General features: G+C 56.1%; 1 protein-coding gene across 13 annotated transcripts in view; it reads right to left on the bottom strand.

The window, feature by feature from the left end:
* ARHGEF10L (Rho guanine nucleotide exchange factor 10 like) overlaps positions 1–17,820 on the bottom strand; it is a 180,720-nt gene that overhangs the window by 23,937 nt on the left and 138,963 nt on the right. For all 13 annotated transcript variants that reach the window (XM_074380158.1, XM_074380161.1, XM_039473886.2 and 10 more), the window contains 2 exons: positions 15,924–16,078; positions 7,928–8,076 (listed from right to left, as the gene is read on the bottom strand). In XM_074380158.1, coding sequence (XP_074236259.1) covers positions 7,928–8,076; positions 15,924–16,078 — 304 coding nt within the window. The remainder of the gene's footprint in view (positions 1–7,927; positions 8,077–15,923; positions 16,079–17,820) is intronic.

Genomic DNA, 17,820 nt, shown 5'->3' with positions numbered 1-17,820 from the left:
CCAACTTTTAATTTAAAAAGCATAACAGGGTGACAACCACAATGACACACACATTAACAAAAAAAAATTAAGACAAACTGCTGAACGGAGCCAACTCCGTGTGGGGACGGAATGGGGGACCCTGCACACTCCCCCGGTGGCCCAGACGCCGGGCGCTCCCCCTCGGCAGCTCCTGGGCACTGGGAGAGCCTGGTGCATCTTTTCACCCTCATGCCAATTTGCATACCATTACCCAAGAAGCCCCGCGCCTGGATTTCTCTCTTTTGCAAATTCCCACCCGTTTCGTGTCATAAATAAGATAGGAGACAGAAAACTAATACAGCCCAGTGATGCATTATTCATGCCGCGTCACACTGGCATGATAGATTTACAACAGCTAATACATGCAAACTAAGTTTGGGCACTAAACATGAAAATTAAGGGTGGGGAAGGCGGCTGTAGGGGTGGGGGGGCAGGGGAAATTGAGGGGCTGTTGGTGGCCAGGAGCCCAGAGAAGTTTCTTCTCCGTCATACTTAGGGACAAAAAGCAGGAGTGCCGGTATGAGTGGCCAGTGCAGAGGAACCAGGGGAAGGCGTCAGACAGTCGATTGCCGACAGCATGCACTTCTCGAAGCACCTTCGTGCTCTGAAACTGGTTAAAATCAAGGCTCGGTCAGCTGCTCTGCAGGGCCAACGCCACACTTGGGGAAACACCACAGACAGGCCCATCTCCCTAAGAACTGCCCTTCTGGCCTTAGCCACCCTTTACCAAGCACCTACTCTGCACCAGGCCTGGTCTTGGGCCACAGGGTTACCATGGGAACAATGGGAGCCGGCCAGGCCCAGCCCTACCCTACCCCGCTCCAGTCTAGTTAATCCCATAATCCGCCCCAGGATGCCAGCATGTAGCTGTGGCGTGTGTAGGAGGTGAAATGGTCCACACAGGCTTCTCCAAGGATGGAGAGCCAGGCTCTAATGGGGGAGGTACTGCCCCAGTTAACCCCACCACAGCCCTGTGAGGCAGGAGCCGGGCCTGGGGTCCCAAAGCTGACATCACTTTCCCCGAGTTCCAGCACTTTCCAGGCAGGGCCCAGGCCTGGGCTTCTTGCAACTGTACTAGGGAGGCTGAAACTCTGCTTAGGGGAAGGAGGTTGCCATAGAAACACCACAGGGCTGCTGCGGGGGCAGGTCCAGGCAGGGCCCTCACCCCCGAGTGACAAAGCTGTCCATCTGTCCCTGGCGGCCATCCAGGCAGGGACAATCCCACTGACCACACAGCCTCTTGACAAGCCCTTTTGGCAAATTCCTCCCTCCCCTCTCTCGGGAGGGGCCTCCCTGCCCTACTTCCTTGAAGGCACAGGTCTTCCCAGTAGGCTTCCCTAACTGCCCCAGGGCACCCCTGCCTCCCAGAGCCCAGATCTTAAAGCTTCGGCAATGCCTAACCCCTGCAGAGTCCTTTGAGGGCCCTGTGACCATCCTGCAGAGGTGGCTCCACCGTGGAGGAGGAGGGTGTCTGCACACTCAGCCCTGCCTGGCTGAGAGGCTGCGCCCTGCCCGGCCCTGGGACTCACTGGTTAACAAGCCAGCGGGTCGCCGTTTCCATGGTGCTTACATCCCAGTGGTGCCTACAGACAATGGCACTCAAGGAGATAATTGCAGAAAAGTGACCAACACTCTGAAGGCAATAAAGCCAGCTATGTGCTGAGACCAGGAAGGGGTGGGGATGGCTCAGCTGGAACAGTCAGGGAAGCTTCACTGAAGAGGCGGCAGTTAAGCCGAGACCCCAGCAACAGAGAAGCCACACGGGAGGGGAATGGTGTTCCGGGCAGAGGGAGCCACAGAGGCAAAGGCCTGGTGGTGGGAAAGTGCTTGGCATGTTCTAAGACCAGCAGAGGGGCCAGCATGGCTGTAGATGGCAAGCCAAAGGGCCTGGCTTCTAGTCCATGTCCCCATCTGTAAAATGGGCCCAGCAGGTCACTCCTCAACTTTGCAGAGATCCAACAGCACAAAGGGTATTCACGGCCCAGCAGGGTCCCCACCGCCCCTCCCTGTCACTACTGCTGTCCTCCCCTGAGCCAGGGTGGCAGAGACCCCAGCCCACACCTTGTCGGGAGCAGCCTTGCCCAGCACCCGCCCCCCACGCAATGGAGCACACCCCGCATGCCGTAGGCCTGCTATCAGCCAGTTCCCAATAAGTTTTTTTAAATTAAGATGCAACAATCATCCCACAGCCGGTTTCCCCCTCCAGCGATCGGTTAAAATGAACTCCAGACGACTGGATTAGACCTTGAAGGCGGTGCGATCTAGATCATGAACGCGGAGGACGCGGTGTTGACACGGGCCCCGGTGAGCGACATTATTATTTAACAGGCCTCGCTTCTGCCTCCGCTGGGATCAAGGAGCTGAACAAGCAGCTGGTGGGCAAGTGCAAAACCCAGAGACAGACCGCGGCGCCAGCTCTGCAGGGGAGGGTGGCGTGAAACAGGTCAAGGTGGCCCAGCAGGGACCAGCTGGATGAGGCGCACAGTCCAGGCCCACCCTAGCTCAGGCGCCCCACCCGGAGAGGCCATCTGGCCACTCACCGGCTGCCTCTGGCCTGGGCGTGGCTCGTGGTGCCTTCTTCCGCCCAGAACACACTTCCCCTCTTCCTTCACAGTCACCACCGACTCACCCACACAGCCCGGCTCAGGGATCCTGACCTCCAGACAACTGTCTTCTGCTCCCGGCCTGCATCGGCTGGATCTGGCACCCCTCCTGCCTCCCCTGGGTTCCCGCCTCGCCTGGGATTCCGAACTCCCAAAGAGCTGAGCCCACCGTGCTCATTTCTGTGCCTCAGCACCTCACACAGGGGGCCTGGATTGGGAGCCCCCACTGGGGGCCAATGAGCCAGGTGCTACAGAAACAAAGAGGAACATGAATACGCCACAGTCCTGAGCCCAAAAGGCATGCTCACGGAAACATGAGGAGCTCCCCAGAGTTCCATCTGACTCAGACAGAAAGCTCCGGGGGCCCAGGCAGCCAAAGGGAAACTGAGCCTTCTGACTTCCAAGGTGGGCAGGTTAAGCACAGGGTTAAGACTCAGAATGCCTGTGCTCAAATCCCAACTCTGCCTCCTCTAGCTGTGTGACCTTGGGCAAGTTACTCAACCTATCTGTGCCCTGTTTCCTCATCTGTAAAGTGGGAATAATAGTATTCATCTCAAAGCATGATTTGAGGATTAAATGGGATCATACAGGTCAAGTGCAAAACCCATTTCTGGTCCGAAGGAAGCACTCAATATACATTGGTTAGGATTACCTCTTGAGGGTGGGAGGAATCAGAAAAAGCCCCTTAGAGGTCACACAGTCCCTAGATTAAGCTCCTGTGTTTTCACATTTGGGCCTGGGCCACCCTAGCCACACCCTCAAGCCAAAACACACGCCTGGGTCCCCTGGCTGGGAGCACGGAACAGCTCCGAGAATCTCAAACCCCACAGGGGGCTTTCTCAAGCGAGGGGCAGATTGTGTCGCATGGCTGCCAGCAAGGAATGCCCTTCCTCCGAAGGTAGCGTTCTGTGGCAGACCCGGCACGCGAGGCACGGCCCGCAGGTGCTGAGCCCTAGGCACGCAGACGAGAGCGCACAGGCTCCAGGCCGCTCCGCCAGGCCTGGCTGGTTGTGCAGTGGCCGCTGTGGTGAGCGTGGAGCCGGGCAGCACCGGCGCGGGTCGAGCAGTGGTTAGCGCAGCCAGACGGAGCCATTTCCAGAGCTCCGGCACTAAGCTGGAGCCGCCTTCCCCTCTACTATTCTAAGCAGCAGGAGCATGGCTTTATTAAATATGCATGGCGATCACCTTGTTACTGTGCCGAACGATTGTGTGTACTGAAGGCAAGCTGCCTGCACCGCGCAGTGAACAGAAACTTTTCAATTTCCCTGGCTGCAGGCGGGGGCGCGTGCTCCTCTGGCCCCTGCTGCAGAGGCTCCCTGGCTGCCCCTTCCTCCACCTCGCCTCCCTCCAGCCAGCAGCCCTCCTGATGCCCCCCGAGGTGTGCAAAGCAGGTGAAAGGACATATTGATCCCCTTCTTTAAAGCAGCTGGTCCAGAACTAATCTTAAATCATCGCGGCCTCGTGCTGTAGCCTGGTGGTCAGCGGGGCCCCAGGGATGGTCACACCAGAGCTGAGCTGTGTGAGCTGGGAGTGGACTTCACTACGGCTGGAAAGTGGCAAAAACAGGTGAGAGCCAGGTAGGGCCCGACCCGGGCCCCTGTCCTTCCCTCCGCCATCTGTCCCATGCTCCCGGCAGCTGTCGGCAGGAGGAAGGCTGCCTTCCAGTGAAGCAAGAGGATGGCAGGCCTGCAGTGTGGGCTTGATGCCCTATGCCCACTGACAACACCCACTCAGGCAGCAGCTTGATTTTCCAAATAAGTGACATATCAGCAACGCGGATTTAAGAAAGGCAAATTATTACAATGACAGTGAATGATGTCCATCCAGCCCTCGCCACGTGCCGAGACCCTGTGAAGCAGCCCTTCCGCTTGAATGCTCTGTTTGTCCTCCTGCTAACTCCCCACTGGTACTGTTATCATTCCATTCTATAGATGAAGTAACTGAGGCCCAGGAAGGCTCAGTGACTCTCCCAAGGTTGCATAGCTTGGCAGGGACACAGCGAGGGTGCCATCTGAAGCAGCCTGCTCTCAAACTGCACACCTCCAAGGGGGCAGGGTACCAGCCACCCCGAGTTAGAACATGGGCAGGGATTGCTGTCTTCAATGATGCCTCCCAGTCCTCCATCCTCCTGAAGTCTCAAGTGCTCCTGAGCTGCCAGGAGGGCCAGGGAGGAGCCCCATAGGCCTAGCCCACAGGGACAGCTCTGTGCCACTCACACCTCCCCGTCCAGCAGTTGGCAGCCAGTTTTCTGCTCCTACAGGCCTCTGCCTGTGGTTTCTGGCTTCCCCCACCTCCAGACTCCTTCCTTAGAAGATTCTTCCTTGGAAAGCCCTCTCAGGTCACCGGCCTTCTGTTTCCTGAGGTGCCTCCTGCCTCGTGTGTCCCAATTCTCCTGCTGGCAGCACAGAGGATGTCCTCCGGCCAACAGGGAGCTCTGAGGGCCTGCTGCCTCCCCTCCCATTCTCTCTCTGACCTTGGGGCCCACTCCCCCCATATTAAGAACAGGGGCTGGGTCTCCCCCATCAGACTAGAGGCCCTCCAAGGGCAGGCTGTGTCTCCCCCGCCAGACGGAAGGCCCCCCAGCAAAGGCAGACTGTGTCTTCCACATCAGACTGAAGGTCACCCCAGGGGCTGGATCTCCCCCAGCAGATTGGAGGCTCCCAGAGCCAGCTGGGCCTCCTTTCCTCCTCACACCACTGCCCCGAACGGGCGCCCAGCACACTAGGCCTATAGGCCAAGCACCTATCTACCGGTGTTTTCCTGGGCTGGGTCAGACCCTGTGCCAGGGAGCCCAAAGGGCAGTCAGACCTGCTGTGAGGACCATGCTGGGACACGTGTTGGGGGCTGCTATGGGAGGCAAGCCAAGGGGTCAGACATGTCCTTCTTCCTGGCTTGAGACCCAGGTGGGTCAGGGGACGAGAAAGGCCCTGGGAAAGACAGTGCTCCTCGCTCACCTTCCTCTCAGAAGGCCGAGGAAGTGCAAGGCCCTTGGAGGAAAGTGATGGGCTGGGGGGAGGGCAGGGAAGCTCTCCAGCACAGACTAGGGGCTGGGAAGGGATAGGGTGGGGTAGGCTGTGGGGAGGGCAGGGAAGCCCTCGTGTTAACCAGGGGCTAGGAAGTGGTGGGGTCAGGGGATGACAGGAAAGTCCCAGTGTGAACAAGGGCCTAGAAAGGGATGGGGTGGGGTGAGCTGGGGGGAGGGCAGGGAAGCCCCAGCATGAACCAGGGGCGGGAAAGGGAGTCTGTGGCTGCAGTTGCCCCAGATGTTCTTGGGAGAAAGGGGACGGAGGGGAGCAGAAGGCAGGAGTTTCCCTCCTGCTGGTGTCTCACTGGCCCTTGGCCCAGCCCAGTAGCACTAGTGAGGTCAGAGGTCCTCAGGGCCAGGTCCCAGACATGAGTGGAGCAGTTGCAGCTCCTGCAACCCAACGAAGGGGGCCCAGCCCAGGAGGTGCCATCAGGCCCCAGGCCCTTGCTCCTGAAAGGAGCAAAAGCTCACCTGCTGTCCTGCACATGGCACTGCCTCTCCCTCCCATCTAAGCAGCTGGGCTGGGTAACTCCCCCTCCCCTTCCCAGCACCCAGGAAGAGCCACTGATCAGCTCTCTCCCGGGCTGGCACTGGCCGGGTACCATGGCTTCCAAACATCATCTCCCTCCATGAGCCATGATTACTTTTGTGTGTCCACTTGACTGGGCCACGGGGAGCCCAGATATTTGGTTAAACATGGCTCTGGGTGTGTCTGTGAGGGTGTCTCCGGGTGAGATTAGCATCTGAATGGCAGGCTTAGTCACGCACTGGCCCTCCCAGTGTGGGCAGGCCTCATCCAACGCTGAAGACTGAATGGAAAAGGCTGAGAGGGCAGAATTGCTCCCCGCCTGACTACCTTCCAGCTGACACCCCGGTTCTTTCCTGCCTTTAGAATCACACTGAAGCATCAGCTCTTTTGGGGCCCCAGGTTCGCCAGCTTTGGAACTGGAACGCACCAGCTCCAGGGTGCCCGGGCCTCCACACTCACACTGAGCGACACCAGCAGCTCGCCTGGGTCTCCAGCTGGCCGTTCACAGATGCGGGGGCTTCGCAGCCTCCCACCGCCCCTTGAGCCGACTCTTTATGATAAGTCTTTTCATACCTACATGTGTATACAGGTACATGCACATACACACATTCACATCTGTCCCACTGGCTCTGTTCCTCTGGGGAACGCTGACTGACACAGTAAGGAAAAGGACTCCAGGAGCGGGACACTTATCCCCATTACAGACCAGAAGCCTCGTGTTCCCATGGGGGCCAGCACAGACGCGCCCAGGTATAGGTGGCAGAACTGGAAGGCGATCAGGCTGGCCTGGATCCAAGGACAGCACCTCTGTGCTGCTACAACGCCGGAAAAGCAAGCCAGGGCAAAGGGCAGGCCGCATCCCTGAGACTCAGCCGCCAGTCTCAGCGCTCATCCATAAGGCCGGTGCCTCAGTTTCCCCATTTGTCAAATGAAAGTTGTGTTCTCTAAAGCCCAGCCCCAGTCATCTGTGTTCTTAAGGCCCCAGGACTCCACTCCGTGTTTCCCCCCAGGTGCTGAGTAGCTGATTTAGCGCTACAAGAGAGAGAACTAGGTAGGCAAAGGAAGACCGCCCCTCATGAGGAAGCACCCTGGGAGGGCTGCACTCTGGGCCTGGTGGCGACTCATTCCGATCAATAATCCAAACAAATCAAACATCACCAAAATACCTCTTGGGAAACCAGGCTGAGTCTCCCGCCCAGGAGGGACACAGGAGCGGGCAGCGGTGTCAGTCAGTGACAGGCGTGGGCGGAGGCTGAACCAGGGAGGAGCCCCCTGACCAGTCCCTCATGCTAGGGGCCAAGACAAGGATGGGGCTGGAACCAGGAAGGCAGGACCCAGGCAGCCTCCCCTTCCATGTGGTTTGAAGAGCCCAGCCTCCAGGATGGCGGCATCTACCCTGGCCACACCCTCAGCACAGCCCGGATTCCGTGGGTACAAGTCCTGGGTACCGGTCCACGGACAGGGAACCCAGTCCCACTTCCACAGACAGCAATAGACGCAACTCAGGATCCAGGCTAGAGCGCGGTGCAGCCGGGTGCTTTCTGTTCTTGGTAGCCTTGGCAACGTGTGGCAGAGGAAGAGGTGGGGTCCAATAGGGACCTCAGGCCCCCTCTGCTTCCCAACAAACTCCGTCCAATCAACTCCTGAGACACCACGGAGCGCTGAAAGCGGTACCAGAGTGGAGGCAAGAAAGGGTCAGCAAAAGGGAGGCAGGCCACCGGGGCCACAAGCCAAAGGACAGGGCAGTACCTGAGGCTGCAGGGTGGTGGCTTCCAGGACAGTGACCCGGGGCCCGCAGCTGGCCCACACGGCATCCTCCAGGCTCAGCAGGGTACGGACGGGCCCGGGCCCCACAGTCAGGCACACGGGAGGGCTCTCCAGGTCCCACAGGGCACCTCCTGCAGGGAGAGAGGGGAGGCGGGTCAGGGGCCAGGAGCAGCAAGCAGGTCTCCGGGGAACGCAGGCCAGCAGCAGGGGGCTCAGCAGGGCCCCCCACAACCTCTCCCTGCTCTCCAGGGCCTTTCTCTCTCCATCCAGCTGGATGGGGCAGTGATCCCCATCTGCCTCCACTCCCACCATTCCTGTCCCACATCCCCACCCCTACTCTCAGGTTCATCCTTCCTTCCTTCTCTCCCTCCCTTCCTTCTTCCCTCCCTCCATTCCCTTTCCCCTCTTCCCTTCCCTGTCTCTCTCCCTCTTTCCCTCTCTCCCATTCATTCATTTCACACACACGTAGAAAGCACCTATTCCATGCCAGCCCACGCACTAGGTGCTGGAAAGACAGAAACGAATCAGACACAGGCCCTGCCGTCAAGGAAGCCCCACTGGCCAGAGCAACCAACAGGTTAATCACCAGTTATCGCATGACACGCCAAGCACAAATGAGCAGGTGTACACAAGGGCCTTCAGAACTGCTGAGATAGAAGGAACTAACTCTGCACCCGGGGAGATCCAGGGAGGCTTCTCAGAAGAGGCAGCATGATATGGTGGAAAGTGTCCTAGACCTGGAGTCGAGAGAGTTGGGGTCTGGCCCTGGTTCTGCTACTACCAGCTTGCTAAGGACCTTGAGCTCATCTCTACCCTTTACGAGGCCTCAGTTTCCCCATCTGTAGAATGAGTGGGGAGTTGACAAGATCGTCTCTGAAGACTTTCCTGAGGCTGTAGCTGATCTAGACTGAATCTTGACTTCTCATAGCTCTTCTGGCCAACTCCAAGACACTTCTGTCAGATTTACCAAAATCTCTTCCTCCTGCACAAACCCTACGGCCACCAGGTGCAGGGGAGGATTATTTTTGTTTTTGTTTTTGTTTTTTGAGATCAAGTCTCACTCTGTTTCCCAGGCTGGAGTACAGTGGCATAATCTTGGCTCACTGCAACCTCTGCCACCCTGGGTTCCAGCGATTCTCTTGCCTCAGCCTCCCAAGTAGCTGGGATTATAGGTGCCTGCCACAATGCCTGGTTAATTTTTAGTACTTTTAGTAGAGGTGGGGTTTCACCATGTTGGCCAGGCTGATCTTGAACTCCTGACCTCAAGTGATCCACCTGCCTTGGCCTCCCAAAGTTCTGGGATGACAGGCGTGAGCCCCCACTCCTGGTCCAGAGGATGTTCTGTGAGGCAGTGAATCCCAGCCTAGTCTGCCGTCCCTGAAAACCAGACAGACCTAGGAGCCTGGCCCAAGCAAGGTCCTCCCCACCCTTGGGATGCTCAGCTCACCCAAGAACCACTTTCCCTGGCATCCAAGTGGTGCACACCAAGATTGTTTTTTCTCAGAAGTCACACCTGATGCCACACTGAACCTCGGTGGCTTCCCGATCTTGTCAGGATGCCAGGTGGGAAAGGGAGGTTGAGGAGGAAGCTGGGGCCCAGCCTGGGGCAGCCTAGGCCATGACATGCTCTGGAGAGACAGGCAGCAGTGGCGGGGGACTGGGAGGCAGTACCCAGCTAGCTGTGGGCTTACCAGCGCCTTGTTCCCCCACCAGCACTCCACTGGGTCCCTGGTAAGAGCACAGAGCAGCCCATCACAGGCAGACTCCTCCCTTCTGAGCCGGCTGCTTGGTGGCATGATGGGGCACAGCTGTCTCCAAAGCTGAAAGGCCCCAGAGTGCGTGATGGAAGCCACGGCTGGGGTGTGGTCGGAAGAGCCAGACTAGACTCCCCCTCCTCCGCTCCCCAGGCTTCCCTACTGTACCCTGTCCCATCCCATGCTCGGCCTGGTCCCCGTTCTCCCTCCCTCCCCTCCTCTTTCCTATCAATAAAACAGGTTCCCCACCTGCCCTTGTGCCCCACTTAAAATGGACAGGCTCCAAGCTCAGCTAAGAAGCAGGGGAACTGGGACTCCCCTCAACCTCCAGGCACATAGAGCGCTCTGCCCAGCCAGCCAGCATGGGCACAAGGGAAGCAGGCGGAGCAGGCCCGTCCTCAGCCCCAGAGCTTCTGTGTGAACTTGAACGGGGGCTTCGCCTCTCTGGACCTCAGTTTCCCTCATCTTACACTGGGCACGATAACCATGCCTGCGCTTCTCCAAATGTTGCAGGAAGTCAGTGAAATATGCAAGAATATTTATCTGGGCACACAGTCAGGGATCTCGACAGCGTTCTGTATCCACACGCCAAGCCCTCCTTCCATGAATTACTTCCTTAACTCCCACCAAGCCTGTGTGGTAGACACTATTATTATCCCTGCTCATAACGGAGATGGTGAGACACAGCCAGTTTAAATAACTACCCCAATTCCCTCAGCGACAAAGGAGTCCGTACCGGTGGCTCTTACTGTTTGATGCCATTTGCCACGACACCACAGTGCGTGGCAGCAAGTGTTGACTCCACTTAACCAACGTGACAACGGCAACCATGGAGCTAAGACCTTGCACAGACACCCAAGGGGTGACAGGCCAGACAGGTTTTGAACTCAGCCTTGTCTGACTCTGGGTCTGGCCTGCTTCTCCAACCCCACTGCCCCCTCAGGTTTCTGAAGGGCTCTGCAGCTGGGCCTGGTGTCCAGGAGGGGCAAGTGACCCGAAGGTGGCCAGGCCTCCGCCAGGGATGCTGGCCCACAGTGGGATGCTGGAGATAAGAAAATGCAAGGCTTTGAGCACCCCCCAGTGGCCAGAGGTGAGTAGTGTTCATGGCTGGAACCTGGAGCCTAATTAGGCTGCTAAGACTGAGATGGGGGCTGGAACCCCTCCCTGGGAAAAAGCAGCTAGAGATGCTGAGTAAACGCCCCCCAAAACTAGAAAATGGGGGCTGAGATGGGGACTGGGACTCCTCCCAGGGAAAAAGCAGCTAGGGATGCTGAGAAAACACCCCCAAAACTAGAAAATGGGGCTCTATCTGGTACTGATAGCCACAGGACCCCTTGCATTCACTCCCCTGGAACAGAGCCTCGCTATGGCTGCCTAGGGCAGGAGCTAGGATTTGAAACCCTGAGGACTTCATGAATGCCATTCCTCCATTTGCTGGGAGCCTCCAGAAATCCTCTAAAAAGTTCTGACTCCAGGGCACAATGATGAACTGTGAAGTTTAATAATGCTAATACTGTTGGATCAAAAAGCTCATAAAGGCTGGGCGTGGTGGCTCATGCCTGTAATCCCAGCACTTTGGGAGGCCGAGGCAGGTGAATCACCTGAGGTCAGGAGTTTGAGACCAGCCTGGCCAACATGGTGAAACCCCATCTCTATTAAAAATACAAAAATTAGCTGAGCATGGTGGTGCACGCCTTTAATCCCAGCTACTCAGGAGGCTAAGGCAGGAGAATCACTTGAACCCCGGAGGCAGAGGTTGCAGTGAGCCAAGATCACACCACTGCACTCCAGCCTGGGTAACACCAGACAGGAGTCTCTGATTAGAGGCCCATGGTGGGATCCTGAACAAGAGACTTCCCCTTGCTGGGACTCAGTTTCCCCATCTGTACCATGAGGACAAAACTTTGTCCTCTGAGGTTCTTTCCAGCTCTCACACATTGTGATTCTGAGGTCACAAACGCCATTGCAGTGAGCTCTGGTGAGAGCCGCCCCTGCCTGATGGAAGCCCCACTCTTTCTACCCACTCTTACCCTCCAGTGGCTGTGGGTAAGCACACACATGTTCTGGAACACACACACACGCCTGCCCCTGCATGAGGGCCCATTCATCTGGGTGGGAAACCAGCTCTCCCAGCCAGCAGAAGGGAGATGAGGGCCCTGTCTCAGCAAAGGCACCTTCAGGAGGCTGGCATCCCTCCTCCCTCAGCCCACAGCGGAGAAGGCCCCCAGGTCTCCATCAGGGGTCAAGATTGGGCTGGAGCCAGACAGCAGATCCCAGAATGAAAGACATCACAGCTAAGAGGGACCCGAAGGGCAGCCCCTGCCTGGCGACAGTAAATAATGACCGTGGTGCTGATGACTGTGATAAAGGGGACACGTGGGAAGCATCAATCCTCCAGGCTGTGTCGTAGCACTCATGGGAATTGCTGTGTCTACCCTTCACAATCATTCTATAAAGTGGGGCTGTCCGCACCCCCATTTCACAGGTGAGAAAACCAAGGATCAGAGGGGCAAAGCAAAGGCCCAGCCTCTCACAGTGGGGACTCAATCCCAGCAGCCTGATGCCGAACCCACCCCTTCCCCATTATGCCATCTGCCTCCTCACACGGGGACCCTGAACCACAGCCCCAGTGCCCAACGAGGGATACTCCCGCATCCCCACCCAAGGCCTGGCAATGCCCCTGTGTCTCTCAGAGGCAGGGGAGAGCCCGGGTAGCACGCAGGCGGGGACAGTGGCCACCTGGCTCAGCTCCAGGCCCCAGCACCCTGCTATGCGCCTGACACCTCAGGGGCACTCGCTTGTTGAGCAAATGAATGAGTGAATGAATGAATGAGAACAAGTGGATGCTCCTGAGGGCAGCAGAGTGACTGTCATGGCCACACTGCTCTTGGCCTCAGTGTCCCCATCTCTCAGCTGCAGATGGGACTCTGAGGCCACTCCAGCTCTGCCAGTCTGTGCCTCCATGTGGCCTGGTCTCCCTTGAGTCCCCACAGTCAACTCTCAGCTGCCAGTTCTATAGGATCTCAGGGACTAAGCTAAGTCCCCAGGTGGGTTTCTGCCTATTTTGCTTAATATATGTCTGGTCCTATCCTTCTGCAATAAGCCAAAGCATGGCCAGGAATGCCACTTTTAGCAGGAATGCCAGTCTTGCTCTCAGCCCAACCTGGCAGGATAGTGAAACTGTCACTTCAAACACCAGCAAATATCTCATGGAGTATCTGCTTCTGGATGAAGATGAGGGATCTAGATTTTCACGGTCTCTGGACCTGGACCCCCCCCCATACCACCAGGAGCACTACAGTGGGTTCTGAGGCTGATACACAGCCCGGGAGGTCGATGCAGTTGCAGCTCCAAGCCCGGGCTCTGCTGCTGGGATGGGTGGGGGCATCTGAGGGGTATCCAGGGCCTCGGTGAATCCGGACAAGGGCCAAGCTGACGCCAGCCCTGCAGCTGGTCACGGACCGGGTGGGTGATTCTAGACCCGGCCGCATGTAATCCAGGTGAAAGGTGATGGGGCGAATCCCACCCACCCCACACCATGCAGCAGGTCCTGAGAACGCAGCTGCCTGCCTGGGCCACCTCTAAAAGATACCACCAGGTGCAAGTGGAGATACCAGGTAAGGCATGTCCTTTCCCAGGGGCCTCCTTGGCCAGAGCCAAACTGGACACTCAGAGAGCAGGTTCACAGGGAGAATGTGACCAGCAAATTCACCTGCCCAGGAGGCTGCCTCAGCCTTCCAGCCAACCAACCTGCCTCCCCTCCTGCCTACCAGCCAGAGGGAGCCCAGTGCCCAGCCACGTCTAACACACCTCTCTACCCCTGACACACTGAGACAAGTTGGACACCCTCACAAACAGCTCTGTCTGCCCCCAGTCATACCTAGTGCCACTTCCTCTTCCAGCTGTTCAGCAAAACCGCCTCCTCTCCGGGTTCCCCCAGCAGATCAAGCATTCTCTCCCTCCGGGCCTTTGCATGTGCTGTTCCCTCCGCTGAGAACATCACTCCCCCCACTCTCCACTTGCCTGGCTTCTTAAGATCTCACCCTCAGGATGCCCTTCCTCGAGGAGGCTTTTCGGCACACCCCATCCCACATTTGGGTGCTGAGGCTCTTACACAACACCAGTTCCTTCCTGTAGGAGCCTTCGGCACCATGTATAATCTTAAACTTCTGCTTGTTTACTAACTGATTCTCTCTCCCTCTATAGACTGTACGCTCCATGAGGGCAGACGGCCTGTCCATTTTGCTCGCCACTGTGTCCATGGCAGATAGCAGGTGTTCAATAAGCATTTCGAGCATTTCGTGTACACATGTTTGCAAGGCAGGAAAGCTAGTGGAATGTCTCAGCCTTCAGGCCCCAAGGTTTCCACTCTACCTGGACAAGCCAAAGCCCCCTCCCACCTGAAGGGAGCTTAGCCCAGGAGGCAGGGTACTGGGTGCAGGTTCAGCTCCGTCAGGGCGCTCTGGACAGTCTGCTCCCATCCAGAAAATGACGGCATGCAGTTCAATGGTCCCCAGTGGCTCTTCCGGTTCTGACAAACGAACAGGCTCCAACACCAGGCCGGAAGCCAATGAGTGGACCTCAAACACCCTGTTTTGGGGTAAACTGTGCCCCCTCATCCTTATGTTGAGGTCCCAGCCCCCAGTACCTTAGAATGTGACCTCCTTGAGCAAGAAGGTCACTGCAGATGTGATTAGTTGAGATGAGTTGATACTGGAGAGGGACAGGTCCCTAATCCAATCATTTGTGTCCTCACAAAAAAAAAAAATCTGCACACAGATGCACAGCCAGGGAGAACAGCACTCAGAGCTGGAGTTCTGCTGCCACAGGTGAGGAACCACAGGGCAGCTGGGAGCGAGGCCCGGAGCAGATCCTTCCCTAGTGCCTTCTAAGGGCACGTGGCCCATCCAAACATGGACCCCAGGCTTCCAGCCTCTAGGATATGCAACTGTATGTATCTGCCATTTGTGGTCCTTGTCATGGCGGCCTCACCCCCTCCCAACCCAGGTGCCCAAACTGGTGAGTGGAGCCGCGAGAGGGAATGGGCCAAAGGCGACCCAGCTGGGGACCAGAGGGCCGGGGTGGCACAGGCCGGGCTCACAGTGTTCCGTGGGAGCTGGTCGGAAGTGGTCCCTCTAGAACTCCCCGTCCGAGTCTCGGCAGATCTGAGCCCGTATTTACATTCACACGCACGCTCTGTCTAACGGTGAGAAGGGTTTTTTCCCTCCCTCTTCCCCCTTTAATTAAAAACTATAAATGCTTTATCAAAAGCTAATTAAAAATACCAACACAGCGCCAAGTGGCAAAAAAAAAAAAAAAAAAAATGGCTCAGTACAAATATCCGTTTATAACCCTGCAACAGGCTGCGATGATGCAGCAACCACAGGCTGGCTGGCAGAAAAGAGGGGAGAAGAGATGCCGCCGGCCCTTCAGGCTCCTCTGCGCCTTCTAGGGGCCTGGGGGCCGCCTACACTCTCTGCTCAGCCCCCTTCATCAAACTGGGCTGAACAAGCCCAGGGCATGGGGACCACAGCACTCCACATGGCTGGGGACAAGGTGCGACTGGGGCCCAGTCAGCATCATCTCAGTAAAGCAAAGGAAATTCTCCAGGGGTGTGTGAGAATTAAGGTAACACACAGGCATTCGGCCCTTCACTCCGTCCCTGGAGCACAGCAGCCCAAACACGGTTAGCCCTGCCCTCCTGCCCTCCTGCCATCGTTACCTGTGCTAGGGATGGTTCAGTAAAACAACCGAGATGGAAATGCTTGACTCCACTGAGCGCGCCCTGGGCCTGGCCCTGTTTTGCCTTCATGGAATCATGTAATCCTCCAGGACCCATGAGTACTGGGCACTACCCTTATTCTCATGAAGAGCCCCAGGCACAACGAATGGAGGCCACTCAACAAGGGATGCAGCTCTCGTCGGGCAAAGCCCAAATGGGAAGCCAGGTCTCTCCAACTTGCAGGTACCTCTCTTACCCACTAGAGTCTCCTGCCAACAGGCTTTGCTGCCCACATATAGGGAGTACCCTATTCCAGCAGGGATTCAAGTGTGAGGAACCATGCATCAAACCTCAGTGGGGCTTGGGGATCTCCAAATCCCCTTGGCATCAAGATTTCCTGATTCATTCCTACCCAACCTCCTGTATCCTCTCTTGGTAGAGGATCTGGTATCCAGCTGGCATCCAGGACTGCCTCCCTCCCCCCATTCTCCCTAGTCCTCACCGCTGGTCCGAGGGTAGGCAGCGAGGGTCCCATCCTGCAGGCCAGCGAGCAGGTGGAAGGGGCTATGCCGCAGGCAGAGCACAGGTTGCAGACCTGGACTCCTGCAGGTCGCCAGGCACTGGGTGCCAGTGTCCACACTGCCGTAAAGCAGGATGCTGCAGAAAGAGATCGGAAAAGAGGTCGTGACACACTGAGCATTCTCACCTGCTCACTACCCCCATGCCCTTCTAGCGAGAGGGGCCAGGGAGCTTCTTCTGCTCAGCCACGCCTTTCTGCTGTGTGGCCAGGACATAGCTCTACCATGCAGGAGCTCACTTTTCCGTGGTTATCTGGGATGGTGCCCTCCGCAGCCTCTGTCACAAAGAGGACTCAGGGAGGCTCCAGAGGCAACAAAATAAAGGTACTGAGAGAGCTATTTCAGGGTCACATGAACCTGAGTTTGAATCCAGACATGCCACTTTCCGTTCTGACAGATCCTGGACTGCCAAGCCTCAGTTCTTTCTGTAAAACGGGGCAATGATCCTACTTTACCGCCGTAAAAGGAACAAAGCACTGACACATGCTACACAGATGGACCTTGCAGGCGTGATGCTGAGAGAAGCAGGCAGGAAAGGCCCCAGAGCATCTGAGTCCATTTACACAAAACATACATAGTGTGTGAGGCATTCACATGAAACGTACATCGTGTGAGTCCATTCACATGAAACACACATAGTGTGAGTCCATTCACATGAAATGTACATAGTGTATATGAGTCATTCACATGAAATGTACACAGTGTATGAGTCACTCACATGACACGTACATAGTATGAGTCCATTCACATGAAATGTACATAGTGTGAGTTCGTTCATATGAAATGTACACAGTGAGTCACTCACATGAACGTACACAGTGTGAGTCCATTCACATGAAACCTACATAGTGTGAGTTCCTTCATATGAAATGTACATAGTGAGTCATTCACATGAAATGTACATACTGTGAGTCATTTACATGAAACATACATAGTGTGTCACTCATGTGAAACATACATAGTGTGAATCCATTCACATGAAATGTACATAGTGTGTGAGTCATTCACATGAAAAGTACATAGCACATGAGTCATTACATGAAACATACATAGCGTGTGAAACATACATAGCATATCTATTCACATGAAATGTACATAGAATGTGTCATTCACATGAAATGTATATAACACTTGAGTCTATTCACATGAAATTTACATAGTGTATGAGTCTATTCACATGAAACATACAGAGCCTGTGAGTCTATTCACATGAAATGTGCATAGTGGGTGAGTCTATTCACATGAAATGTACACAGTGGATGAGTCACTCACATAAAATGTACATAGCATGAGTCTATTCACGTGAAATGTACATAGCACGAGTCCATTTACATGAAATGTACACGGAGTATCAGCCTATTTACAAGAAACATACATAGTGTGTGAATCCATTTGTACAGTGTCCTGAGGAGACAAATCCAGAGACGGAAAGTAGATTAGGGGTTTCCAGAGTTGGGGGCAGGAGAATGGAGGGAGATTATTTAATGGGCATGTGGTTTTTTGGGGGGGGTGCGGTGGTAATAAGAATGTTCTAAAAGGCCCTTCCTAGGTCCAGGCCCTGGCTGGGCACTTGGCTGTAGGCCAGGCCTGGACTGTGTGGAGCTTAGAGAGGCTCCCACTGGCCTTGGTAACCTGAGCTTTTGCTCCTTGCTCCGTTTTCTTGTGTGGGAAAGGGGAGGGAAGGCCTCAGCGTTACAGAGGAGTGGCTATGAGGCTCACTGCCTGGCAGCACACAGTAGGTGCTCAGGAAACACGCTCTCACCTCGTCTCCTGCTCTCTAGGAGTGAGTGGAACGCACAGAGACACAGGGAGGACAGGACA

This window comes from Saimiri boliviensis, chromosome 11, assembly GCF_048565385.1.
Source record: "Saimiri boliviensis isolate mSaiBol1 chromosome 11, mSaiBol1.pri, whole genome shotgun sequence".
NCBI lineage: Eukaryota > Metazoa > Chordata > Mammalia > Primates > Cebidae > Saimiri > Saimiri boliviensis.
The sequence above is the reverse complement of the archived record's forward strand: the minus strand, read 5'-3'. Positions and strand labels throughout refer to the sequence as shown.